The 27764-nt window shown below is 39.7% G+C and overlaps 1 protein-coding gene across 5 annotated transcripts in view; it reads right to left on the bottom strand.

Annotated features, from left to right (window-relative positions):
- LOC121962894 (fibroblast growth factor 14-like) overlaps window positions 1-27764 on the bottom strand; it is a 95598-nt gene that overhangs the window by 18050 nt on the left and 49784 nt on the right. For 3 of the 5 annotated variants that reach the window (XR_015775905.1, XR_015775906.1, XR_015775907.1), the window contains exons 4-5: window positions 11654-11852; window positions 1135-1229 (exon numbers count right to left, since the gene is read on the bottom strand). Coding sequence is in view for 2 of the 5 variants with exons in the window: in XM_088074653.1 (XP_087930779.1) it covers window positions 10157-10305; window positions 11654-11852 (348 nt within the window). In the remaining 3 variants the exon portion in view is untranslated. Of the gene's footprint in view, window positions 1-1134; window positions 1230-4952; window positions 10306-11653; window positions 11853-27764 lie in introns of those variants that run through there. The other 2 variants (XM_088074653.1, XM_042513215.2) reach the window with 1 other exon arrangement.

The following is a 27764-nucleotide window of genomic DNA, read 5'->3' as shown; positions in this document are numbered from 1 at the left end:
AGTAAGCTTTATTTGCTCTTTAGTCATTAAGTTGCAGTCCATTAGTCATATGTGTTCGATGCACATTTGAACACGAGAAAGTGGTATATGCACTGGTAATACTTAGTTTGAAGAGCTGAAGTATTTTGAAGATTTTTTTTTAAATAGTTATGTGTTGTCATCACTCTGCTGTATAGAATTCTGAACCACGTTACTGAAGTTGTTGGCAAGATCTCTTCAGTGTCTGTATATAGACTCACAAAATGCCTGCATGAGTCATGTAAACTGTGATATTGCTGACCTTTTGAACGCATAATTGTTGCACTTAACATTTGTGTTATTTGTAGGCCGTAGTGGTGTTTGTTCTTAGTCGTTTGCTTTATGTGTATGGCATATTGGCCTTTGTGTGTTACTGCTGGTATGATACACTGCAAATAATTGCTTATTACCTAGAGCGGCAAAAGTGCATGCGCCGGCCCTGCTAAAAGCATAGCACTTTGATAACAGTTGTGTAAGTTAACATATTGTTAAAAGTTCAAAATACACACACTATGTATATATGGACATACACATACACTACACTATATGGACAAAAGTACGTGTCACCTACTCATTACACCTACAGGAGCTTTTATGACATCCCATTCTGAATCCATAGGCATTAATATGGAGTCGGTCCGACCTTTGCAGCTACAACAGCTTCCACTCTTCTGAGAAGGCTTTCTACAAGATGGAGTGGGTCTGTGGGAATTTTTGCCCACTTTTGCCCACCTGTGGCAATGGGACTGAATGAAACACTTGAATTCAAAGATTAAGAGGTGTGGCCCAATACTTTTGTCCATATAGTGTACATACACATATTAACAGGCCATGGCATTATATTGAAAGAAGTCTAGTGTGTAGGATTTAACGGCATCTACCTGTGACCAACTGAAACCTTTCCCACGGGCGAAGCGTGTGGAAATACATCTCTATCCAGAGCCAGTGTTTGGTTTGTTCATTCTAGTACCTACTCCTATGTGGATATCTACAGTATGTGTCATTGTAAGGTAACAAAAAACATAATTCTTATTTTCTGGTGATTATACACTAAAGAAAACAATATATGTGCCTAAATCCTACACACAAGGCCTTTAATAAGAAATGGTAACTTACATGATATCTGCATTCCTTGTCAGTGAGGCTGATCATTTGTTTTCGCTTTAGATGTTGCTGCAGCAAGGGATTGTGGGCCGACATGATCTCCTTTCCTTTGGTAAAGCAGATAAGAAATGAAGCATTAGAGTACCTTTCCTTAGCATTTCGATCATTGGACTAACTCTTATTTTGGCTTCCACTCAGCTACTTCTGTGTCATTTCACTCAGTTATAGGAACCTTCCTAAGATCATAATGATCTGCCTTCAATGGTGGCTATGGTCCAGAGGAGCCGAAGAAATGAAGACCAGAGGCACTGCAGATTCAAGAAACAACACATTCCTCAAATATGGACCTTTAAATGATGAAAAGACAATAGACTCTGCTGACAGAAGGACTATACAGATCTAGATCCTGTCACTGTCTTCTTCAATGATCAATTACACAGTTTGCAGAGGCTGTATGTGTATATGATGGATGCTTATACAGATAAAGATAACAACTAATAATAGCTCCATCATGAGGCCTATACAACATATAAATACTATCAGATACATGAACGTGGAGGAACTACAAATGAGCAGCTGAAACTATTCTAAACATCACTTTGCTCACATTAAAGTAATTGCATTTGTCTGCAGAGTGATGAATCACACCAGCGCAGTATAATGACAAAGTATGGAAGTAAAAAAAACTTAATTTATGCAGGAGGCAACAAAGGATGTGACAGTGCACACGATAGCAGAACAGATGGTGAAACTAAATTTTAAAAATGACAAAGAATGACAGGTGAAAAAACAAGGAATAAAATCATGACAAAGTCCACAATCCTAATACTTTCACAAGTGATGGAAAACGTTACAATAATCAGTTTGTATGAGAGACGAAGCATGCAGCGTTTCATTGGATATAATTAAAGTTACAGTTCTTTATAACCCCCATCTTGCTAATTAAACACCATGTTGCCCTTCAAAGTACACCTAATTTACATTTAATTTACATATGCAGATTTTAATGACATCCACCTAATTACAGTATTTGCTGGTTCATCTGTCATAAAGGAGGCCAGGCACTGCGTTGCGTGTGTGTGCATGTGTGTGTGTGTGTGTGTGTGTGTGTGTGTGTGTGTCTTCCTGCCTGTCAACCTGTCTGAATGTGTCTGCCGAGCTGTCTCTGCAGCTCTCTCCATACATGTCTGCCTGATAGTGGAGCTGTTTAATGGTGCTTCCATCACACTCAGCTCTGCAGAAACTGACTGATGCTGTTCCTCTCTATGTCTCTGTTTATAGGCATTTATTAGTGTTACTTAGATTTACGGGTTTTGTGAAAAAATTGAATGAAATTATGCACTTGTGCACATCTTTTCACAGTTTGCATCAGAATCTCAGCTCCTACACTGTTGTTGTAAATCTATTAACAAGGATGCTAATGTAGAACAGATGAATACATTCAGAGATGACATCATTTAATGTTTAGCTGACATAAAAATAAATGAACACGCTGACACAGTGTGCAGTAAATCAGTCCAGGCACACGTCCTTTCTATAAATCCTTTATTCAATATTGTTTTCTGTGTGTATACAATGGATTTGGACACAAACTGTACAGTGCAGACAAACTGTTTGCATAATATGTATGTAAAGGTAACTGTACATTTACTGACAGACAGAGTAATCTCCTTTAAGGTTAACACCTGTGACAGTCTGCCTCTGGCTCATAACATGCTTTGCACAGAAGGTGGTAAATCTACGACTTTATTTAATGTGTTCTCTATCCTGCAATTAATCTCGGTCTCACTTTGGAACTGAACATGTAATTACATGTGTGTGCACTAGTTTCCATTAACCCCTGATCCAGGACCGTGACACTACATATCAGGGACACACCCTGAAATTGGTTACAGGGATAATGTTGAAAATACAAACTCACTGGATGGTAGACAATCTTTACAGCATTAGGTCATGATTTTTCCACTGAAGTCAATACTAAAATGAAAAATGATGATAGATTTGTTCCTGTATAGCTTTAATACAGCAGCTGACCACCAGTGGCAGCACTGAGTGATGAAGAAAACTTGCGCCATTTTTCTTTTGACTTTAATGGAAAAGACCTTTGTCCGTTATTTGACTGTTTTGTTACTTTATACCTGCTTATCACCATTTTTGCCCACCTTAAAGATGGCCTCCAATCTGGTGTGGTCGTCGCTTTAACACCACTGTAACTTAAATAGTGTGATGGCTCTTGATCATTACATCTATTTCTACATCTACCAGCATCTAAAATAACTCTTGGAGCACAATGCATCATTGTTAAAGGAAGCAGCAAAGGATATCAAACAATTACTTGTTCCTGTTTTTTTTATAATTTTTCTGCTCTCAGCCACCAGAATTAAATATTGATGCTCTGCTGAAAGTATTCCACGCAAGACATGCATTAGTGTAACAATGTTAGCGGTATGAAGTAATTTTGATTCATTCTTCCTTTGCTCCATTACTGCAATGATGGATTGTGCTTCAAAAACAATATGTCTGTGTAAGTTGTTTCTGATGCCACAGGAAAATGTATAAATGATACAAAGATCTCTGCCAGTGCAAACCGATGCCAGAAGTGAGCCAGACGCAAAGTCTCACCGATGCTATGCTGTAAATGTTTTTGTTTTTGATAACACATTTCCTAAATTACCACATGCATTAGCCCCAGTCATCTTTCCTCTTTTAAAAAACATGCAACAAGTGGGAAAACAGTCCGAACAGAGAGAGGAGGAGGAGAAAAGAGGAGGTGGGAATAAAGTTCTCTGGCTGCGTGATTACAAAACGAGCAGAGAGCGAAAGCTAGCATAGTTACAGTGAACAGAAGATTGGGGATCAAAGGATAATTGAAACGTAAAATAGGATGAAGAGTGTGTGTGTTCTTTATGTGTGTGTTTGAGGGAGAAAGAAAGCGTGTTTACTGTCTCGTTTCAGATTCAGATGTAATAAGGCAGTCTTTTGTTGGAGGAATAAAGTGGAATGGATAAAAAGAAAAAGAAAAGCAAAGAAAACCTGAGGGAGACCAGCTACATCATGAGTACAGTGCTAACCATTACATGTCCCTGTGTCTCTAAAGTGCACCTGTACTGAAGCCTTTTTGTCCCATTATGTCTTGTGTCCATTTTCTGATTCGAGAGCTACAGTTCATGCAGGACAAAGTAAGATGGCTACATGTGTACCTGCCATGAGAGCACGAGTGGTGCTTGTATGTGGAAATTAAAAGTGACCCGGGTTGCCGTGATTGCTCACTTCTAATTAAATCAGCTGCTCTCTTTCCTGTGCACAGCCCGCTGTTAGATATCTCATAATTGTAGCCTTGGTACCTGGCGAACCACCAGTGGAGAGAGAAATCTCTCAGGAGATGCTGACAGTAATTGCGCCTTCGTTGTTTGAACCAGGAACTGTGATTACCAGCCTGGAAACACTATTGTCGCGGTGTGTTTGGTCAGCAGCCAGGAAACCAGGCCCCTTTTTTCTCCGGCCTCAACTACCATTAATTCTTGAGCATGTGCCACAGATCTTCAGTGGCTGCTTTTTGCAGGATGTGAACCCTACTTCTAACCTAACAAGCTGGGCCTCTTTGAACGGAGGAAGATTTGGTTCTTTTGCTAAGTCCATCTTTTTCCTCTGCCAGCAGTGTAGACAAATTAGCTGCTTGATAATCGTTCAGTAAATAGTCTTGGGTTGTATCTCCTACTGTTTCTTCAGGCAAAAACAAAAACATCAGACTATTCTGTAATTAAAGTGGCTTCTTAGACACAGGCAGCTGAGACAACACAGTACATGTTAAGAAATAAAAGTCTACAGACCTGATTGTCAGGGTTTAATTTTACGGTGACACGACGTTACATCCACATTTCTTCAACGTGAAACAAGCACAACACCGGTCAAAACACGTCTTCCTCATCCCACTCTGACAGAGCTGGAGTCAAGTGACTTTGAGAATTTTGAAATTTTGGAAAAGCCCAGCTGGAGATCAGGATGGCCGAGTGTTTCGCATAAATCTACACCCGCCCTGGATCTCACATCTCAAGTTCGAGGATGAGAGGCACTCACTAAGCAAGTCTCTACAACCAAAAAAACTTTCATGACACACGTCACGTTCACTTTCAGATTTTCAGGTTACACAGATAACACTAAATTCTGATCTTTCTTTTATCTCAAACATATTTCACTGACATGTGGCTTTAAAAAAATATCTTAATTTTAAACAGCATCTATGGATGTTGGACTAGACTTGTTTATGTAATGCGAGCTGGTCGGCCACACATTTTTGAAGGCAAGTAACAGCTAATGAGAATCAGAGGAGAGAAAAATGTGGTGTATGTGAGGAACAAATCTGAGAAATGCCAATTAGAAACACTGTTAGCTGTCTTGTATTTTCACAGTCTCTTCAGCAGCCGAGTGTACGGTACAACACAGCGCGACAACATGAAACACATCGGAGTTGCTTCCCTTTTTGTGCAGTGTTTGACCTGCTGCACAGGCACACACCTGTTGCTCAAGGCTGGGGGTGCTCATTTAATGTCGCAACAACTGTGAGGATACGGCCTTGTTTTGCTTTTTTTTAGGGTTGCTGCTTTATCTTGTTTCTTTGTAGTTTTGGGAACATCAGTGGAGGTCATTCATCTTCGACAAATACAACAGTGTTTCAAGGATCTGATTAAAATGCAAAATGGTTGGTTTGCTTAAAAAAATGTGATCCAAAGCAAAAGAGATGCAGAGTTTCTTCCTGAATATATTTGTTTGTGTGGCTTATAGTCACTGACTCTAATAATGAAATGTGGGATCACAGTATTAATGTCTCCTCAGGGATATGATGGACTACTGCTGTAACTTTCTGGAGAGTTAATTGGCGTCTAGTTTTGCTGTCTAAGAAAGAAGAGTAAACAGAAAGCCGGGGTGTTGAACAGGGTTCAAGTCCAGAACAGATTGGTGCCATGTTGACTGTCACAGTGAGAGGGCAAAGCACGGGAATCTATTTGGTTTAATTTCATTTCAAGGCATTTGGTTTTCTGCCCTGTTGTTCTCAACATTTCACAGAAAACTGTATTTCACTATGTGGATTTGACGCTGCAATCAGTGTGTGCTGTTTGTTTTGGGTGGTTACAGAAACCACATTTCTAATACTTTTTTTTTTTACTAACCTCACCAGATTTAGTAGGCTGCTGTGAAGGCTTATTCAATGTCACAATGTGTAAATGTTTTTTTTTTTTTGACTGAACAGCTCTCAGTGTCCATCTTGTCAAAAAAAACAACATTTTCTCCAAAAATTATTATTCAGGTGATTAGATCTGCTCTGATCAACTGGGAAATACTGCTCTTGTTCAGACTCCAAAATACGCTTTTTGGCGTAACCAGATTGTATCCAGGTTTTTTTTTGCAAACAACATTTGGAAGTGGTAAGAAATGCCATTCCAGCCAGATTTCTACAGATGTGTCTCAGTCCAAAAGGTCTGAATGGTCAAAACCGATTTCAAAGTGTCTTCTGCATCACTTACAATGTGAGACACGACGTCCACGTCAAATCTAGAGTGACGGAAAAGCTGAGCAGAATCCATGCTGATACTTGCAGAGTGCTATGGAGGAGTTTGTCTGGTGCGACTAAAGATCTGTGCACCGTGACTTAACAGCATAATTGTTTGGGGGGCAAAAGAACGGACTTCCATTAAGGGGTGACCCCGAAAGTCGACTGTTGGACGATTCTATCTAAGGAGCCTGGTTTGACTGCCAATCTCACAGTTCAATCGTCACAATTGCAGGAATATGTGCTTATGAAACAAAGGATCATTCCACTCAGGCTATATGGGGGTGTTTACAAAATCAGGTTGGTTTCTCCCAATGAATCATGATACATGACATAATTTGGTATTCAGAGCACTCATTGCTCGGGGCGACCTCTAGCTCACCTGGTAGAGTGTGCGCCCCAGAGTCCTTGGCAGCGGCACAGGTTCAGTTTTGACCCTCAGCCCTTTGCTCCGTGTCATTTTCCTCTCTCTCTTCCCCTGCTCTATAATATGTGTGCCTCATATTTTATTGGTTTGTGTTGTTGTTTATATTTTTAGTACTTGCACTGTTTCAGAAGTAGCACTTTCAAATTTCGTTATACTTGTACAATGACAATAAAGGCTTTGTATTCTATTCTAAAGGCAATAAAAGCCACAAAAATAATATATATATCTATTTATTTATATGTATAAAGAACGTGGTGCTTCCAGAGCGCTAATTATTTTTTGAAGCTATGAATGACTCTCTCAGAATCAGCAGGGGGAAGCTTATTGTGGCTTGCATCTTTCTCTCTAAGAGGAAGTCAAAAGTTCTGTTGATAACCATGAAAAGCAAGCAGGAACCAAACTAAATGACATTGTCTGCCTGTCTATCTATTTTGATACCTGTCAATGCCACAACATGCAAAACACAAAAAACAAACAGCGCTAGATGGAATATGTCCTTTAACAAAATAAGGTCTCACACCAAGTCAAAAAGACGAATTGTGAGGGCTTCGATTCTAGCCTTGACCCTTTGCTGCATGCCACCCCCCCCCCCACTCCCCCTTTCACGCTTAAACTGTGCTGTCCATTAAAGGTAATCAAAGCCAAAATAATCTTTAGAACAAAAAAGACGAGTTGTGTTTCAGCTTATTTGCTTGGTGTAGACAAAAAAAGGAACTAATGTTGCTAATGAGAATATAGATCAATCAGCAAAAACAACAAAAAACAAATAAAAAGACAAAAATATTCAACTATCAGGTGCCAACAGACGACAGGTAACACTAGACAAATGTGATTTGACTGTAAATTCTAAGTCGGGGACACCCCTAACCTCCGTTTCTCATTCTTCCATGTCGGAAAGCTGCATCACCTGTGTAGCCACGCTGTTACTGTTGCTTACATCATTACCACAGTAACCCACGCAGATAGTGTCGTACTGTTTGGACACATAAATCCAACCTGATTACTTGCAAAAACAGCAAGGACAATCCGTCTCAAAGGTCTAATTTGCAGCAGTCTGAATGCAGCCGCTGACACAGAGATCTGCACTTCCGCTGGTGGGAAGAAATCACATACTGCAAATTCACTCAAGGATGGTAGTTAAGTACATTTTTGAGCTACACATTTTATGCTACCTTATACTTGTTGTACTTCTCTACGGTTTATTGAATAATATTGAAAAAATCCTGAGCAAATTGGCATGATTTCCTTCAAAAATATGGAAAAAAATGATGAGCAACAAAAGAACAAATGACCCAAAAATTAGCATGGAATTATTAAAAAAACCCCAAAAACAACAAAAAAGAAAGAACGACAACAAACAAGACTTGGACAAAGCTCTTAAAACGTATAATAATTCTGTAAGATCATGTTACATATGTAATTATGATAATTACACAAATACAGTTTTTCCCCAGCATTTTTATTTCAGCTGTTTTTGAAGTTGCTCATTGCCTTTTTCCCATGTTTTTTAAAGAAATCACACGTATTTGCTCAGGGTTCAAATGACAAAATACTTGTGAAAGGCATCTGAAAGCAGAACAAGGGAAGTGATGTAGCTCCAGGTTTCAAAAGGTTAAAGATTTCACTTGTTACATTGCAGATTAGGACCTGTGAAGGCCTCCGATCGTCGGGTCCGGGGTTGGATCTGTGGGAGGGTAGTGGTGTGTAGTGCTGTCTGCCGCAGTATCACTTTTAACAGTATCTGTGCAGTAAAGTGTCACATGTAGTGGCTTTAACATCTTTTACCCTGTTCATTATTACTCTCATTCCTACTTTTAACTTCAAGTACTTGGGAAGGCAACAGAAAGTAAAAGTACAACTAACCGTTCTAGAGGTTTGACCTTCGACAAAATCTGCTACTCCATGTAAACGCTGACTGCTACCATGCTGCTCGGACACCAGCATGCCTCCTGTCTGTTGCTACAAACAGGGATTTTGTGGAAATCATTCTGGTTTCAGCTACGCACTAACTTGAGCAACTTGATACCAAAACTCTCGACAAGTCAGCCGATCTCCTCTCCTGAGCTACACTTGTGTCGTCTTAGCATTCACAACTGGACAGGGAGAAAAAAAAAAAAGAAGACAGAATGGCAGACACTAAAATCTGTTTTGTGTCTGTACAACATCGTCGCTCGGTTATCACTAGTGCTCAGTGTGTGCAGAATAATAAACCACCTGACAATAGAGATAATAAAAGCATACTGAAAAAGACAAACATGCTTTAAGTTATGTGGTGCCAAATAAGAACTCTCTCTTTTTAACAGCTATATAGTGTTTGATCAAAATTAGAGACAGGTCATACGATGGGTTGCCTTGTATGAATCGCACAGGGACGTTTTCAAGTGCATTTCATTATGAGCTGAGGACAGAAGGTCCTGCTCCAAATCTTAATTGATCGATGACTAAGCATCCTCTGAATCATCGGTGTTTGGTATTTAAAGCGTTCTCTTTGCCCGATGTTTGCTTTAATCTGTTCTTTATTTACTCAAAGATCGAATCCAAGTGGTCGATTTTGGGTGGGAGTTGTGTGCATGTGTGTTTGTGAGTGAATGTTTATGTGAAGCCACCATCAAGCAAGCATACCTGGCAACAGAAAACAGTACTATCAGGAGAGGAAAAAAAGGGGCCTCATTCTTACAGATTGTCACAGAAAATTACCGGTGAAGACGACATTTTTTTCCTGTTTTTTCTTTGTTTTGTTTATATTTTTAAGTCATTTTGACTCCCACATGAGGGCTGTCCCAGTTCCAAAATATCTGGCTGGCATTGGCCCGACTTTTCGGTCTTCATCCTCCTCTTCCCCCCGCCACCAGCTGCAGCGCTCTGCCCCACAACACCGGATCCGTCCAACAGGGAGAGAGGTGAGGCGGGATGTGCAGCCCCGCTGCTGACCAGTCAGAACTTGTTTGTTTGGTTACCTTTTGTTGCAGTTTAGTTTTTTGAGAGCGCAGCAGCGGGGCAAGTCTCTGGCTTTTCCTGGCCTCTGGTTGGCCAGGGGGAGGGTGAAAAGTGGGGCGGGGTTATGTCTCCTCCTTGTCGGGTTTGTTGACTGGTTTGCCGCCGTTCATGACCACTGGTTCGCTGGTTGTGCTTTTGGAAGGCGGGCCCCCGGCGAGTTTAGGCACCGCCTCCCCTACGTCGTGCAACGAAGGCTCTCGGTACATCGCAACTAGTGGTGGGAGAAAAACGGTGGATGGGGCAAGGGTAGGACAACAAGGGAAGGAAAGAAAGGAAAGAAGAGGACAGTTGAAGGGGATACAGTAGTGGTGGGAAAAGAGAAGAAGAAAAAGGGAAAGAAATTTGATGAAAGAAGAAAGAGAGCAGAAGAGAGGGAAAAGAAGGTATACAAGAGGATGAAGGGAGGGAAGGGAGGAGAAAAATAGGGAAAACAAGAGATAAAAGAGAAGATAAGTGAAGCATGAATGAAGTTAAGAGATAAAGAGCAGTAGGAAAAAGTGTGTCTTTACTCCATAATCCATAAAACAAAAAGAAAGTACAAAACTTAAAGCAGCATTATGCAAAATTTTATACGTTTGCGATTCGGTGCCCTCACAGTTTTATAGTGGTACACTGCTGTCATGAATACAAACGACGTCTGCAGGTTTCAAACTGTTAATGCTGTCCTGATGAGGCTGTCGTGAAGTGTCTCTTGGCCAAACGGGAAAACAAGGACAATCCACAAGGAGTGTGCGTCCTTGCCTGAGTCTCATGGACAGGTGGACAGGTGCCTTTGTTGACAAGCTGAAGGATTTTGAACTGGAAAATACGACGTTGAATGCCAAAGAACAATGCTGACCGACAGCAGGGTTTCCCACGCATTCTTTTATTTTTGGCAGCTGCTACAATATCAACATCTGCTGCCATGTATTGATTTCTGGAGCTGGACTGTTCGTCAGGAGAGCTGTTGGAATATATGTTATCATGTAGAAATTGTTTGCGCCACACTGTTGGAGCACAGAGCGTACTCGGGGCACAGACGGAGGAGCATAACGTCAGGTTCAGTGAAAGTAAACTTATCCGTTCATTGCACTGGGTCTAAAAAAACCCCAAATAAATTTATTTTAAAAAAGATAAAATGGCGCTGGCATTTTTGTAGCTCGCTTGTGGTGACATACTGACGTAAAGCGTTACACTCGTCTCCCTGGAGATCCAACTCGCTTACCGTAGTAACATAGAACTAGAAGAGCCGGTCGGCGTGAATGACAGAGATGCCATTCTCCTTATTTCAAGTTAGTGTACCATCTAAACATTTGTTCCCAACTGGTCTGACATGTAGACAATCCACTTGCGGTCCATACAGAATGGGCCACAACACATTTTTTGGACTGCGACCCACCAGTTGGGAACCACTGCTCTAAATGATTTTGAAGCTGTTATTTTAACTTAAAAAGTTGCATAATGTTTCTTTAACACAGGAAACCATCTTTGTAAACAAAAGATATCTGGTCTAAAATAAAAAATTAGATACAAATAAATGAATCAGCCCACGTTTATGTGTGTTTAAGTGTGTGTGTTACCTTCTATAGGTTTAGGCAGGAAGTGTGCAGCTGGTTTGGTCTTTTTGACCCTGTTGCCCTTCATGGCCTGTCCCTCTTTATTGAGGCCCAGAAACCAGGCCCGGCCCGACTCCTTCTGTCTGTAGAGCATAGAGCTGTAGATCACATAGTAGTTCTCGAACACCGACTCCTTGAACTTACACTCAGCTGTAAACAGTTCCTGAGGAGAAAGACAGACAGAGAGAAATATGGGTCATGTTGTTTAAAGTGTTTATACAATTATTGTGTGAGAAAATAAATCAGCCTGCCTATACATCTGAAAATAATGAAACCATATTGAGGGAGGAGAAGCACAACACTGACTGAATGATGTGCTGCTCTAACCCATGTCAGTCTCCCCCGACACTCTCTGTGCACATGCACATGAACAACAAACTAAACAGATAAAAAAGCGGATTGATTCTGGCGACACAAAGCCCAAAAGATCTCACCCTCCCACCCACATCAGCTCTGCTGTTATGTGTCAGAACTCTCTTCCACGGTCGCAGGCGCCTCCAGCAGAGCATATTTCAGCTCTGAATCAAGGTGTTATTCTTACTGGGAGAAAAAAATCGTGTCTCCCTAGTGTCCTCTTGCACTACTGAGTCACAGCAAGTACAAAAGGCAGCCTGAGATGAAACATTCGTCTTTTGTGGAGGTCAGAATCCAGGCAGTCTGAAATTTCAGGTTCCAGAAATCAGCATATTGCAAATACTCCAGCAATATTTACAACTTAAAGCTAGAATTTGTCAATGAAATGTCATTTCTAGTCAGAAATTTCCACTGTTTTCTTATTTGACATCAACACAGCATGGTTTATTGTTCCCTATTCTGGCTGTAGCTAATAATTATCAACTGATCTATTGATTCTTTTTTATTAATCATCTACAAATTTAGCCAGAGCCCAAGATGAAATCTTAAAAATGTTTTTTTCTTCTTATTCCATCAGCAAAGAATATTTAGCATTTTCTATTCCCCAGAGTTCTGCAGTTGAAGTCACATGTCAGTGTCTTCATTAAGCCACTTAGGAACAAACAGTCAGTAAACTGGATCCCAACAGTTTCCCTTTTAAAGTTATTGCAGTTTATTGTTCACTGTCCATTAATTTTAGTAACTGTTGTGGGAAAAATTTTATTTTTCACCCAATAAACCAAAACACAAGTGTTAATTACAACACTGAGATTTATAAAACATGAAAATAAAACATACTAAGACAGAGAAATACTATATGAACAACAGCAAAATGTATGCATATGCCATATAGAGAGATGTATATTAATCAAGACCATGCCATATTTAACTTAAAATATTCATCCAACATGTTCCCCAACCGAGGAAAGTTCAATCAATATTCGTGAACATGAATCATCTCTCTCAAGGCCAGAAACCAGAGAAATAAGTCTCAAACTTGTGATGTCATTGGGTATAAAGTCTGCTCCCATAGATCATGAGTGTGATCCAGATTTTATGGACACACAGAACGTTTGTTTTCTTCTTTTACACCCAAATGACATTTATTAAATTGCAGTGTTTTCACTTCTGAAACTGAAAATGTTTCCATATACTGAGAACATTCCTCTGGATGCCAACATACACTTTTTCCACCAAACTAGCTCTGGTTCTTGAACCAGTTCTGTTCAGGATTATTTGAACTGATGACGTTTCCATCGGTTTTCAGTGGAACTGTAATCAAGGATGTGTCATTAATGGAAGGTAATAAACAATAATAAACAGTAGAGGCAAAATTGCAGATTATTCCATGTATAAAGTGAACTGTAATGCTACGATAACACAATAAGTGACACAGCAACAAGTTACAAGTCATTGTTAATGGAAGCCAGTGACACGACTGACAATCGCAATGAAGCGCAATCATATGTTTTGTTTTTAGCTGTGGTGCTGTGTTATTTAGTTTACTTAACTGACACTGTGCTAGCTTTATGTGCATTGTGGTGCACACAAAGATGCAATGGGGCGGCAAAATGTCATATTAAAATGGGGCTCAGACATTGATCAAGAGCATGGATTATTTTTTGAATACAAAGTTTAGACGATGTTCAGTTGAAGTGCTTTGTGTCAAGTAGAAGTCACAAACACTGAAGACAAAACAACAGTAAGGAGCAAATGACTCAGAGATAATGTAGCTGGTAACGCTGTTACTGTGTCGCTCCTAGTTTTAACACCACATTAGAAGACAACATTTTTCCTAGTTCAGTTCTAAATGAGGGAAATAAACAACTTATTCTGTGAGCAAGAGCCAAAATGATGTGAGTTCAGAGTTAAAAGGGATGTTGAAAACATCTGTCAAATTATCTACCACCTTATAAAGTTGTCATGACAAACATGTAAGCAAGTAATTGGCAATTTACAAATCAAGCTGACTCTGATTTGGTTGATTTAGATGTTTGTGTCACCGTGATTAACTGTGAAATTTAAGTCGAGTTTTCACTCTCTCCCTCAATTCCTCTTTCGCTACATACGTTCAGCTCTCCTCATCAGCAAGCCTCTAACTTTGCCTGTCTGACATTTGGTATTTGGCAGGCAGGCGGGTTATCCGACCTTTTTTGTCTGTGGATTTCTCATTATGATAAGCATTGATCCATTGTTAATATCAAATATGTTGATTAATGTATCCTTGTAAAGTTGCATCACTATTATCTCCCCTTTTATAACAGCAATCTTTCTTTCTTGGGGCCAAATTTTAATCAAATGTCATGAAGGAACTCTCATAATCATTAACAATGAGTGACACATTTCCTCATTGAGACAATTGCGGAGGATATAAATAGTGTTAATAAACTGCCCCTCATATGGCTGAGGAGGCTCCTGCCAACCCAAACAATCACCCCGGAGGTCCCCAGACCCCCAGACTGGGAAGTGTTTGTCTGGACCGTCTCTTATTGGTTGTTTTGGGCCTCTTGCCAGAGCCACAGACACATTGTCATTCAGCTCAGGTCTGTCGGTCCGAGTCTCATAGCAACATGAGGAAGAGAGGCGACACTGTAGCCGTGGCAACCAACCAGCGCTAAGAGGGAGGGGTCAGTGGGTGGGTGGGTTTGTGCGGAAGGGGGCAAGAGCAAAACGGCAAAATACACACAAACACTTGCTTTGGTAATTTAACATACAATGTGCTAAAGCTCTAACACATCCACTTATGCTAACATAGAAAGACTCTTGTTAAAGGCTGCTGGGTTTGGGTGGCACCATAGCGCAGCTGCAAGGGATCAGACACTGGCACACACATACACACACACACACACACACACACACACACACACACACACACACACACACTTGTGGCTCTAGGGGATGAATGGAGGGAGGTGCAGGGGGGCTTGCTGGGATATAAAATGTGACTAAATGATTGGTTGACGACAAAATAAGACAAGGTTATAATGAATGAATGCTCTATTTACTGGCAATGTCGGTGACACACACACAAATCAAACTGTGACTTTGATTCCTATTAACAGTGCGATTGTTCTCTGAGGAGATTAACATTTTTCATTCCTGGATTAAATTAACAAATTAATAATATATATTTAGTCTTGACCTGCACACCGGATTCATTATTCAGTTTGTTAAGGAGGTTGATCTTTGCGGGGAGCGGTGCCAGACACTTATTAATGCCGGCCAGTGAGGTCATACATCATTTAATGCTGCTTTTAAAATAAAAGATGTTTGATGTCGAGGCATCTCTCGGTCTCGTCTGGAGAAGCAACATTTATCCCCGACTGAATTCAGCAAGAAAAAGTGAACTGTTTGAATTACTTTGGATGAAAACCTCGCAGCCTTACAGGTGAGTCATTTTAACAACACTGCCTGCCTGAATGTGTTTCTGTCGTCATTTCTAAATGTTCACCAGCTGCCCACAGAAAGAAGAGAAAGAATGAATGAAAGAAACGGATGGTGGGGTAGCGGTGGTGGTGGGGCTGGAAATTGGGACATGAAGGAGAGGAGGGAGAATAAATCACCCAGTGAAGAGGACGACGCCTCCTGATTGGAAAAACAGCAGGGGATTCTCTCTCTCTCTCCCTTCTCTTATCTTTGTATTTTTCTCATTGCTCTTCTTTTTTTTCTCCCTCTGTCATTTCTCTGCGCTCTGCAGAGATTTAGTGGAGGAGAACGCACTGCACACATGCATGCACATTGTTATCTCTTGAATTACACACACATACATGCAGCAGCCTGAATAGCAGCCGTAATCAGATAGCGAGGAGCCTATTAACATGTGAAACATCGTGCCACAAAACATACTAAATTGATACAGGCAATACTTTGTCCCTTGTCCATTAAAAACCTAAAAATAAAAAACTTAAAACCAGAGTGGGAAAAGCAATCTCTCATCTTGGCACCACACAAAGCTGCACTAATAACAAGACTTGGCAACTGGAGCTACCCAGTGCTTCCACAGCGTGACTGCTGGCCACTGGGAGCTTCCCAGTAGAAGCACATTCATAATACAACAATAAACTGCTGTAATAATTACTGTTCCAGTGTATCTCCTTTAGTCTGTTGTAATTTACCAAAGCTTTTAATCCACAGACAATCAGAAACATGTCTTGTTGAAGAGAGCTGGATGAATCATAATACACTGACAGTTCAGGCATTCGACCTCGCTGACCAGGGCAAGTTCTCCCTTCAAGATCTGAGTCCCCGTGCTCTGACTGACAGCCTGAAGCGAGATTCATTCTTGTGCATCTACAGGTTACAACATAACAACTAAGCCCACACACGTAGCTACACCATAGCTAATTTGCACCTGCTCAAAAAAGCAAGTTAAGGGCACGATGAGGCTTATGATGACTACAAAAACATCATGTGGAGTCCGCAGGGTCAGCTCGGGCTGCTTGTGTTTTCTCTGACAACTGCCAGAGGTGGTTGATAATGGACTCAACGGGAGTGGGTGGCAGAGAGCATGAGTGTTTGCCTATTCAGTAACACACATCTATCATTTCCATTGCACCTTCTGTGTCTCGCAGTTGACTTTCTCTATCAAACTGAATAAAAAATTCAAAACACCAAAAACAAAACACCATTAAAGCATCTTATTCAGTTGGGAGGGAAGACATCCCTATCAATGCTTTATATTAAAGTGGAAAATTACAAGGTTTTTGCTTGAACTTATAATTATGAAGCACTTGATGATTGCACAATATAAAGGCTTAAGAATAATGACACCATCAGTGTAAACATCGCTTCTCTGTTTCTGCTTCTTCAGCTGGATATGTGACATTTTGACAACATGTTTCCGTTCACGCCACTTTTAAAAATGCTTTACTTTTTGGGGAGACGTTCTTGCAGGTAGGCAGTTATCAGGGTGGTTATCAGGGTGGTTAACGCGCAGTGGTTTGAAAGCAGCTACTCGTCTTGTCTTCATTTTGACCAAGATTTGTACACCTCCAACTTATTTTCGGAGCAACAGCATGCCGTTCCTTAGGTCTGATAGGCTCCATGAATCTTGTTGTCGCTCAAAGTGTATCTGGACAATTTTTCTAATTCAATCTGCCAGAATTTGCCTGCTTGCTGTATGTTAGAAAAAGACATAAGCCTCACTCTGTGCATTTCCGTCTGCCACTGGGTACAATCATGAGGAAAAATACTTCCTCTTTGTACTTTACAGCACAAAAGGAGGGGCGTCAAACGTGACCCAGCCAAAACATGAAAAGGACTGCTACTTTGTTTTCTACAATAGCTATCTGTAGATATCCACAGTTACAAAACAGTATCAATCAAGTTCTTTGCATTTACTATCCCCAGTAGCAAAAAGATGGTGGAACAACTGAAGTAACAGTAGAAACAGTGGAAGTTGCTGTGGGGGGTTTGTTTCCACTTTAAGTAAATTAAAGCATGTAAATACAATTACTCAAGGGTACATAATTAAAGAGCGATATAGCGTGACAATGTACAGCACATCTAATGTTACAGTGATGGTATCAAGGAGTGAAATGTGATGCTGAACTGTGAATCAATCGTGATGGGGGACTACCACACACTGTCATGCTTAAGTGTAATTCCACCTCTGTTAACCTGTACAGTCTGTTTTTTCATAGGTTAGCCTCACAAGGTCCCAATCATCCAAAAGATACTCAAAACTAAATGTCAAAATATGTTTGTTACTGCCTTACAAATGGTTAAACCTTGATCAAAATGATTCATATGACTGTTTTGTCTCTACAGTTGAGATGTGGTTAAATTTAAGCACAAAAACAGTTTGAGTAAAGGGAGCAGCGGCGGTCATGGTTAAAAGAAAACAAAGTTGCTGACTGTTGGTAGAAAACTGAAAGTGGCCTCCCATGTCCAACTCTCACTGACCCATCCATCCACCCAAATCTCCTGCTGTAGAGGTTTTGCAGTGCCATGATAATGTCAGACCTTTTTCCTGACAGACTAGAGGACCTTGTCAGGTAAACGAGAACACACTGTTGTTTCTTTTGTCTGGAGAGCACCACATGTCCCTTTGTTTGTTTCTGATGCTTGTCTGAGCTCTCTCTTTTTCTTGTTGAACACCCCTAAAACACTGACAATTTTTGCTGCAGCAAAGTCACACGGCGCAACCTTCCCACAGTGTATTTTCTTCAGTGCTGGCAGCACAACAGAGAAGAGTAATGGTTCTAGCTGAGCTTTCTAGTTTAGCTGTTTTGTAAATGTACCCTGTGCTTTTGAAAGATGCCTGGTTGTCACTATTTCTTTTCCATTGCCAAGAAATCATTAAATGTTACTGAGTTTATAAGGCTGGGTTATATGGGTGAAATCAATAAAACTATAATAAGTCAGGCTGCAACTACCATTTATTTTTATTATTGGCTAATTTGCTTATCATTTACTTGAGATGTGCACGAGTGCTTGAGTACTCATTTAGATGTCAGTATTTGTTTAACATTAAGTGTACTTGCCCTGCAACCTCACACATCTGAACATGATGTTCATCTCTTTGTTTATTATCTAAAAATAGGTAAAATCTTTCAGGTCTTCCAGTAAATGTAAGTACTTGAATATGAAAGTTACTTAAAAAATGTATCTCTATCATTTATACAATTAGACTAAATCTTTTAATTGTTTATTCTATAAAATGCCCAAAAATTGCAAAAGAGGTCATTGCAGTTTCCAAATAACCCAAAGTGACATCTTTAATTTGCTTCTTTTGTCCAACCAACAGTCCAAAACCCAAAGATCTTTGTTACCATCATAAATGATGAAGAAAAACAAGAAATCCTCACACTGAAGAAGATGGAATCAGCAAATGTTTGACATTTTTGTATGAAAAATGACTGAAACAATTGATTGATTATCAATATAGTAAGCAATTCATCTTCTTTCAATAAATGACTTAAATGACCACCTTAAAATGAATAGCAATAATGAATCATCATTCAGTTTTAGTTTATTTTAAAGAATCATAAAAATGTGTTTTTTATATAAAAAAATGACAACTTTAAACTTAAACTGATAATTAATAAACAGAAGGAAGCATCATTCAGGTTTGCAGTTGCTCTACTTGTAACATTGCTTAATGCGACTAAGCTCAAGGAAGTTGTTTTTCATCCCATTGTGTACATATATACGTGTGTGTGTGTGTGTGTGTGTGTGTGCAGCTCAGTGAGTGGGTGTGTTTGTTTCCAACACCAGTTATTATCACAGCACTAATTACCCAGGGGAACTGTGGGTAAACAAATCATTCTAAAGAAAAGAAAGCCCACGGAGAAGAAGGAAGAGGAGGAGTGGAAAGAAAAGTGTCAGCATACAAAAACAAAAGTGGAGAGGGCGCTTTGAGAGGGGACTTGAAAGGATGTCCTCCAGCCCAGACAGACTGAATCAAAGCGTACATCTGACTCCAATCACAGCGTCGCTCTCGCCATGTCAGGAACACCACGTGCTCCTCAGCCACTCCAGAGCTGCTTCACCTGATCCAATTACGCTGTTATGAAAATGTGAGGCTCTTAATTGGATCAGGTGTGTTAGAGCTGGAGCAACAACTGAGAGCGCAGGCATTCCTAAAGGATTAGGTGGGAAACAGAACGAGTGGATTGTATCGGGAGATAACTTCTGTAAAATATTGATAAACTATATCTAGACACCTGGTAAACCCAGTCTTTTATTATGTAAATCTAAACACTCTATGTCATTTAAATGTGATAAAAATGTCATAGTATAGTACATCATTAAGGATGATAATAAAAATCATAGTATAGTATGTCATGTCGTAGTCCCTGTCCCGATGTCTTTTCACGATCGGGAAAAATCCTGCTGGTATCGTGTTGGCTAAAATGTTCGGCGACATTCTTATGTAAACAAACATATATAAAAACACAAGTGCCATATCATATCGTATGATAATTGATATTTTTTATTGACCTTGATAAGTCAATAATGCAGTCAACTTATCTGCACCAAAACACTGCCCAGTGAGAAGGGAAAGGTCCAAAGTGAACTCAGTCTAATCAGGTTGGATAAGGTTTTTTGCCACTTGTGAAAATAGGACTTTCATTTATTTCTCTGAATTAGTCTTTGACGCATATAAACAAATTATTTTTGGATTAGTTTCTATTTGTTGTGAGCAGATTATTATCATTATGCTGCTCCTTTTAACCACAGCAGCTTGTTAACTGATAAAACCGCATGTTGGTGTGCTCTTTCTACAAGGGTCTGTTCAGGCCGACTGCATCTAGATGTGGTCTTATTATTCTTGGGTCTATTTCAGTATGGTCTCACTGTGGTTTGGGTCCGCATCCAATTTTGTAAATGTCTAGTTTGGGGAGTTTTTGTTTCAGATTGGGACTGGTGTTTTGGGACGATAAAATGGCAGCATCAGAAAAATGTCAGGATTTTATTGGCGGCGAGTTATGTTTGCAGATTTCATCACTTCTGCAGAAATGCAATCACATCAGTGAATGAAACTTCAAACAATAAGCCAGCTTTTCAGTCTTTATTAAAGGTGACTGTGCCTTTGAGTTTGTAGGTTTAAGTAAACCACCTTGATGAGCGTCCCTGAACAGCTTAACAAAAGGTGCTGACTGTGATTCGTCGCAGGAAGGCTACACGTACACCGCTAATAGCTGTCAAACGCTGGATTTGTCCAAACCTGCTATTTCAGTGTGATGTCTGCCCTGTGGTGCTTCAATGCCATGATGCACACAGCGACATCTTTGAAGAGACACACCAGCAACTAATTCATTCTCTAGTCACCAGAAATTGTGTGTCTCTGTGTGTCTCTGTGTGTGTGTGTGTGTGTTACGATGACTCACATGGCTAACATTTATTCTCTCTGCCACTCGTCTTCCTTCTCATCTCTGTGGATGTAGACATCACAGGACTCACTCTGTCTGAGTGCTGTACCGACTGTCTTGTGAATGGAAGTACACGCCCACGTACACAGACGAGCGGCAGGCAGACACACACGGCAACATACGTACAGCACACACACACTCCTATGTTTGTTGAAAACATCCTGTTTGTTAGAAAACACACTGTAGCTCAGGAAGTGAGAGAGAGAAAAAAAGAGGTGGAACAAAAGTGGAAGGACAAATCCTCAATAATGAAAAGGGCACGAAAGGTCTCTTCATGTTGTGTTTTATACTGTAATTAATAAAAAGATCTGAAATGATTAGTTTCATCTTCTACCAACAGAAAATTTATCTTACTATTTTATAATTGATGAAAGTCATTTTTCTAATAAAAAAATTCTCATATTTTATGGTCTCTGATTTTTTGGTCATATGAGAGTAAACTCAGTGCGTTTGGGTCTTGGACTGTCAGATTCACCATTTGAAAAGTGAACAAATTGCTTTGATTTCTTTCAAAAGAAAAATAAACCAAAACATGCAGATGTGGAGAAGGCAATGACCAAATTTACAAATCATGGCCCATAAATGAGCAAGATAAGTACAAATTAACAAGAGAATTACCTGAAAAAGCGAGAGAACAAAAACATATGTAAAAATGTATGTAAACTTTTTCCCCTTGTGACATTATCTTAATTCTATAATATTATAATTATAAATATAGTTTTCTGGATCTTTGATAGTTTTCTAATAATCCTACCCCCATTTTTTAAAACTAATTTTTAGGTAATTTTCTAGTCGGCTATTATCAATTTCTGGATTCATTCCATATGTTTTCAAAAGAAGTCAAACCACTCTGCGTAGTTTTCAAAGGGTTAAATAGCTTGTGAAAAGTCCCTGACTGCAGCATGATAAAACGATCGTCAATCCAGGTTTCAAAGAGTTAAACAAGATATTTTTGGATTCTATGTTCAGCTTTATAATTTTACTACGACATTCAGGTGAGGTTAAAAGCAGAGATGAATAGCATTTGTTTTTTAAATGTGCTGTCATGGCAAAAAACAAACAAACTGAGAGCTTAAAGTTTTTTTAAGAAAGATTACTAATGTGTACTATTAAATGAAGAAAACTCCATCCGTCTCTCTGTATCAATTTCTCTCCTTGATGGGTTGCCCAATCAATCTGAAACTGCACATGGGCACTGAGAATTGGCAAAGGTAGAGGCTGCTGAAGCCCTTCGTCTCATTCACTGCTCCTGCTTTTGCATAAAAATACTTCATAAATAACGCTGATTTGTTTCTTCTTCCACCAGTGGATTCAGTGAATGAAAACACAGACAGCAGCACTTTGCTACTGTAACCCACTTTTTGGTCAAAGGTGGAATTGTAGATTGAATGACAGAAATATCATATCATTCTTTAACAGCGATTAAAAAGCTATGTTGTTACCAAACTGGTTTTTTTAGCCTCTTTATTTGATAGTCTGCACCAATATATAGATCTGTGGTCTGCACAAGGTTGCGGCGCGCACATCCCCGGGCGTGAACTAGTGTTATTTTATGGGATTTAAATGGGCTTTGGATTTCTCCCGCTAAAAACACGACTGACCTTCTAACTTCATTCAGGGGACTTTTTGTGGAGGACCAGACTTAACCGAAGGATATTTGCCATCCTCTACTTTAAGATGTTTATATGACCGGAGGATACCTGGACTCAGAGAGAAGAAAGAGGAGAAGGCGAGTTTTAGCCCCAAAACAAGTGGAAGAATAAGATGGATGGAGGGTGGACTTGAATTGATGGTGTTCGGGCTCTCAGGACCTCTCCAGCAGACAGACTGGGGCTCTAACAGTCTGACTCACAGGAGCTGGCACAGAGGAATACATTTCCATTTCTAATCTTGGCTGCTGGACAGTCAGCAAAATTCAGATTTTAAAAAACAAGCAGATTTTAGAGGGGGCACGATCTAGATACATCTCCTGGCCACACCGGCACATAAACATTTTTTTGTCCTCTTTTATCCCGATCATAATAATTGTCTGACATCTTAATCCCCCCGCTTATATAGAGGTAGCAGAAGGTAATAATAATAGTAGGAGTAGCAGAAATAATGGCATGTTGCAGAAAAAGTGTCAATTTCCTCTTTCACCTTTAAGCTGACATCCTGACACCTCCATCCACACCATCCACCCTGATACACCCACACACATACACACAGCACACCGCACACCAACGCCTGCATTACACACACTCAGTCTCATTCACGCACAAACACACACAGTCCCAAACTCATCAGCACTTTTTCTTTCCTCACTTTCCCCAGCATGCTCCATAATTATCACATAGCAGCTCATTGCACACTGTGCCATCTGTTAGTCGCACACACGCACGCCCAAAACACACACACACAACCGTACACGCACTACACGTACATGCACAACCACACACTGCCAGATGCTTGGGATCTGGGATTAATAAGATAGTCCTACCATGTATAACTAAGTTTGCAGCATATCATTAACAATTTGCAATAAGAGGATAAAGAATCTCATTGGGAGCAGAGCAGCATAAATTTAGGAACAAGGCTCAATGAGCTCTGCGGCACGGAGAATGTACTACACAAGGAAAATCTAATTTTTAGGACAAGTGTCAACAGTATTTTTATACAATAATAATCACAAAATTCGCTTGATGAGTTGGTAAATTGACAAAAGTGTGAAAAAGGCAAATAATAGAACTATTACTGTTTTACCCTCACAAAAACAAAACCCTGTTTAAAACTGTTTAAACTGTTTAATCATTTATTTACTTAACAGTTGCTAGTTCAAGCTTCCTGAATGTGAGGATTTTGAGCTTTTCTATTTTATTTAACGGAACATCTTTGGCTTTTCAATCAATTTAAAAGTGAGCCGTGAGCTTTTTAAAACTGTGATGTACATTTTTCTGAGTCTTTTCTGACATTTATGGACTAAATCAGTGATTCCCAACCAGGAGTACTTGTGCTCTTGGTGGTACTCCTGCAGTTACGAGGGTTATATGGAAATATTGTGCTGCTGAGTCTTGCACAGGTTTGATTTTCAAGACCCGCTCCCAAACCAGAACCGCAACATGCAATAACGCACCTGCGCCAAGAACAAATCCCATAATGACCACGCACTCAAATAATGTGGTAATGCAGCACGTTTAAAGTAATCATTTTGGGGCATTTTATACATGTGAAACTAAGACAATGTGTTTTAGAACAGAGATAATTCAGGAAAGAACAATTTAAATGATTATTTTTATTTAGCTAATTCTCATAATATCGAGCAGCACATCTCGACAGCGAACACGCCCGGTAGTAACGCACTCGACTGAAGCAGCTCTCATATTCCAGCTGGCGCAGAAAACAGAGCCAACGCACAAAGTGGCCAGGCAGATGATTAACATTAAAACATTATTTTATTATTTATTATTATTATTATTGTTATCATTATTATTATTATTATTATTATTATTATTATTATTATTATTATTATTTGATTAAATGATTCTTCCTCTAAAAATTGTATAAAAATTATTATAATTAAAACAGTGTTAAATAATGACCAATTTATTTGGAAACTGAAGGTGGTGTTGATGAAGGGGTTTCTTAAAGAAAAGGCACTGGACTACATAACAAACTGAACAACTATATTATGAATTAATAATAAAAATAATTGCAGTCCTTTTTTTGTAAGATTCACCTTCTTAATATTCATTTGGAGCTGAAAAATGTGAGCCATAATATCTCAAACTAAAAATGTAACCACATGGTGCCAAAGAGCCAATTTTATCTTGGGTTTTGAGTACATAACAAAGGCTGCTTTTATGATTTGTCTGCGCTGTGCTACAAAAAATCATGTTTGTCCTTTATTTGTCCTTTAGAAACACAGAAAGTAAAGATGACAGATATTAAATGCAAATAAATATGATGCCGTTAATTGCATATTTGCTCCACAAACACCTCATCATGTATACTGTAGTCAGTACATCATGTTCTGATCATAATGATTGCAGTGCCTTCGCAGTGCTTAAAATGCTCTCCCTCAATGCTGTGTGTTTGTACCAGGAATATTGAGCTATTCTTATTAATAAAAATTCTCCCAAGGGCAAAACGCAGCCTGAACTAACATGTTACAGCAAAGACTGCCGACAAGTGCAACGTGTTTAGTCCAAGGTACAGGAACTACAATCTGATTTGTATCGACTTCCTGACACCTCCACAATATCTAACCTGGCAGGATGAAAGATAATCCAAACTGTGGCCGATAAACAAGATGCTCACGCTGAACGCAAACCAATTACACACAAATATAAAGGTAAAAACGCCACAGTGCCGGTTCAGACCAGGATAAAACAAACTGTAGCTGTGGTAGCACCCTCGTATTGTTTAATGAGTATCTCTTCAGGCGCAGTAGTGCCGTCCTTACCCGCACACTACAACACACACTACACCTGCCGGGACCTTTGCAGCAGCCAATTAAACATCAAGCAGTGCTGACATCATGATGAATTAGACCTGCTGTATGTCATTTATATATTCGTTATCATGTAGCCGCCTGCACATCACTCACAGAGCTGGAGCATGATCACACAGCCTCACTTTCCCTCTTTGCAGCTTTAGAGGGGATTTCTACTCAGTGTGTGTGTGTGTGTGTGTGTAGGGGGGGACTCCCCCTCTTCAATTATTTACAGGAAGCCCTCATGCATCTGTGACTTCCAGCGACAGGCTGAGAAAGCCCAGCAGAGCAGCACAGATCTCTTGTCTTTCTCCTCGCGATTTCTCCTTCCTCTTCCACACCTCTTCTCCTCATCCTTTTGTCTACAACATTTTCCCCGTCTTCCTCACCATCTATTTTTTCCTTCCGTCTGCGACCTCTTTTCTCCGTCTGCATCGTTTCCTCCTCTGTCTACAACGCTTCCCTTCTTTTCTCTCCATCCTTTTTCCTCTCCTGTCTACAATTTTTGTCCTCCTTCTCCTCCTCTGCCCTCTTTTCTCTTTTGTCTACAGTCTTTCCATCCCTTCTCTCCATCTTTTTTCTCCTGTGCCTGCAACCTTTTTTCTCTTTTTTCTCCATATTTTTCTCCTCCTCTGTCTGCAACCTTCTCCTCCTTCTTTCACCATCATTTTCTACCTTTGTCTACACCATGTTCCTCCTTTCTTGTCACCTTTTCCTCCAACTTCTACAACCTTTACTCCCTCTCTCCATCTTCTTTTATGCTGTCTACAAAGTTTCCCTCCTTCCTCTCCATTTTTTTTCTCCATCTGTCTTCAATGTTTGTCCTCCTTCCTCCCTGGCTTTTTTCTCCCCTGTCCACAACATTTTCTCCTACTTGTACATCTTTTTCCACATCATCTTCTTCACCAATCTATTCCTTATTCTTCGTTGTCTTTTTACTCCTCTGTCTACAACCTTTGCTCCTTCCTCTCCATCTTTTTCCTTCCCCATCTACAATTTTTTGTTCTCCTTCCTCTCTGGCTTCTTTCCTCCTCTGTCTACAACCTTCTCCTCCTCACTCTCCATCATTGTCCTCCTCTCTCTACAACTATTTCCTTCCTCCTGTACATCTTTTTCTTCTCATTGTCTGTGTCCCGTTTCTCCCTCACCTCCTTTCTTTTGCCTCTCATCCAAGTCTGCCCTTTCTTCTCCCCTCTCTCCTTCTTTATTTCATGATTGGCCCTGGCCTTACCTTTATTCCTCTCACCTCTCCCTTTCATTTCCCCCCTTTCATCTCCTCCCCTCCCATTTCTATTCCCCTGTCCCCTCTCTCCATCACCTCTCCTCTCCTGTCTTCTCCTCCCTTCACCTCCTTTCCCCTCCTCTCTGGCTCCTGTCATCACCATCACCCCCCAAAAAAGAAATGAAGGGGAGGAAAGAGGGATGATGTCAAAGAGAAGAGATGCCAGTGAAAGAGTGTGAACTCTCTGAAGAGTCAGCATGGAAATAATTCATATTCTGCTCAAGCAGATCTCCGAGCAGCCGTCCGCTCCTCCTTTACCTTACTTACCCTCCACTTGCACCTCCTTCATCCCTCTCTCCAATCACATCCTCCCTATTGTTCTTTATGTTCTTCTAATGTCAACAATTTGACAAATGTGTCTAATTTAGCTCCTTTTTTGGTAGTCTGTTTTGCAGTTTTCATTTGCAACTTATCATATTTTGTTTCATTTATCTGAATCTTTTGCACTCAGAGAAAAAGCCTCTAAAATGGCATTTAAGGACATTGACACATACTTACTTAATCCTTTAAACCCTGGATCAGCATCAGTTTCTAATTATCAAATAACTAGCAAAAATATGAAGAAAACTAGATTTATATTTAATATATTAATATATTTAAAATTAGGTTACGGTAATATATATATATATACACACTATTTATTACATTGTTTAGCACTTTTTTCAGGTAATTTCCTATTTTTTGTTATTGTTTTACTTTCTTTTTTTGCTAATTTTTCAATTACAAATACAATTTTCTTGTAACTTTTCAATTTCTTGTTATTTTTTGGGTAAGTTGCTGACTGCCTTTTTCCATGTTTTTGAAAGAAATCAAGACAATTTGCACAAGTTTCAAAGGGTATATGCATATTGCTACATAATTTGACAAATATATTTAATTTCTCAGTCTTTTCTTATCTCTCACTCTGTGTAAGGCACCTGTCTCCAATCTTCTATCACACAAAACCTAAAAAAAAAAATCTTTCTCTCCTCACATGAAAAAAAAGCTTTTATTGTTTCATACTTGCTTCAATTCTCCTTTAGATTTAAGCCTAAATATAAGTTAGTTATTGTA

The sequence above is a fragment of the Plectropomus leopardus genome, chromosome 24 (assembly GCF_026936395.1).
Source record: "Plectropomus leopardus strain MGB_pleo_1.0 chromosome 24, ASM2693639v1, whole genome shotgun sequence".
In the NCBI taxonomy this organism is placed as follows: domain Eukaryota; kingdom Metazoa; phylum Chordata; class Actinopteri; order Perciformes; family Serranidae; genus Plectropomus; species Plectropomus leopardus.
Note: the sequence above shows the minus strand (reverse complement) of the source record. Positions and strands in the feature narration are given on the sequence as shown.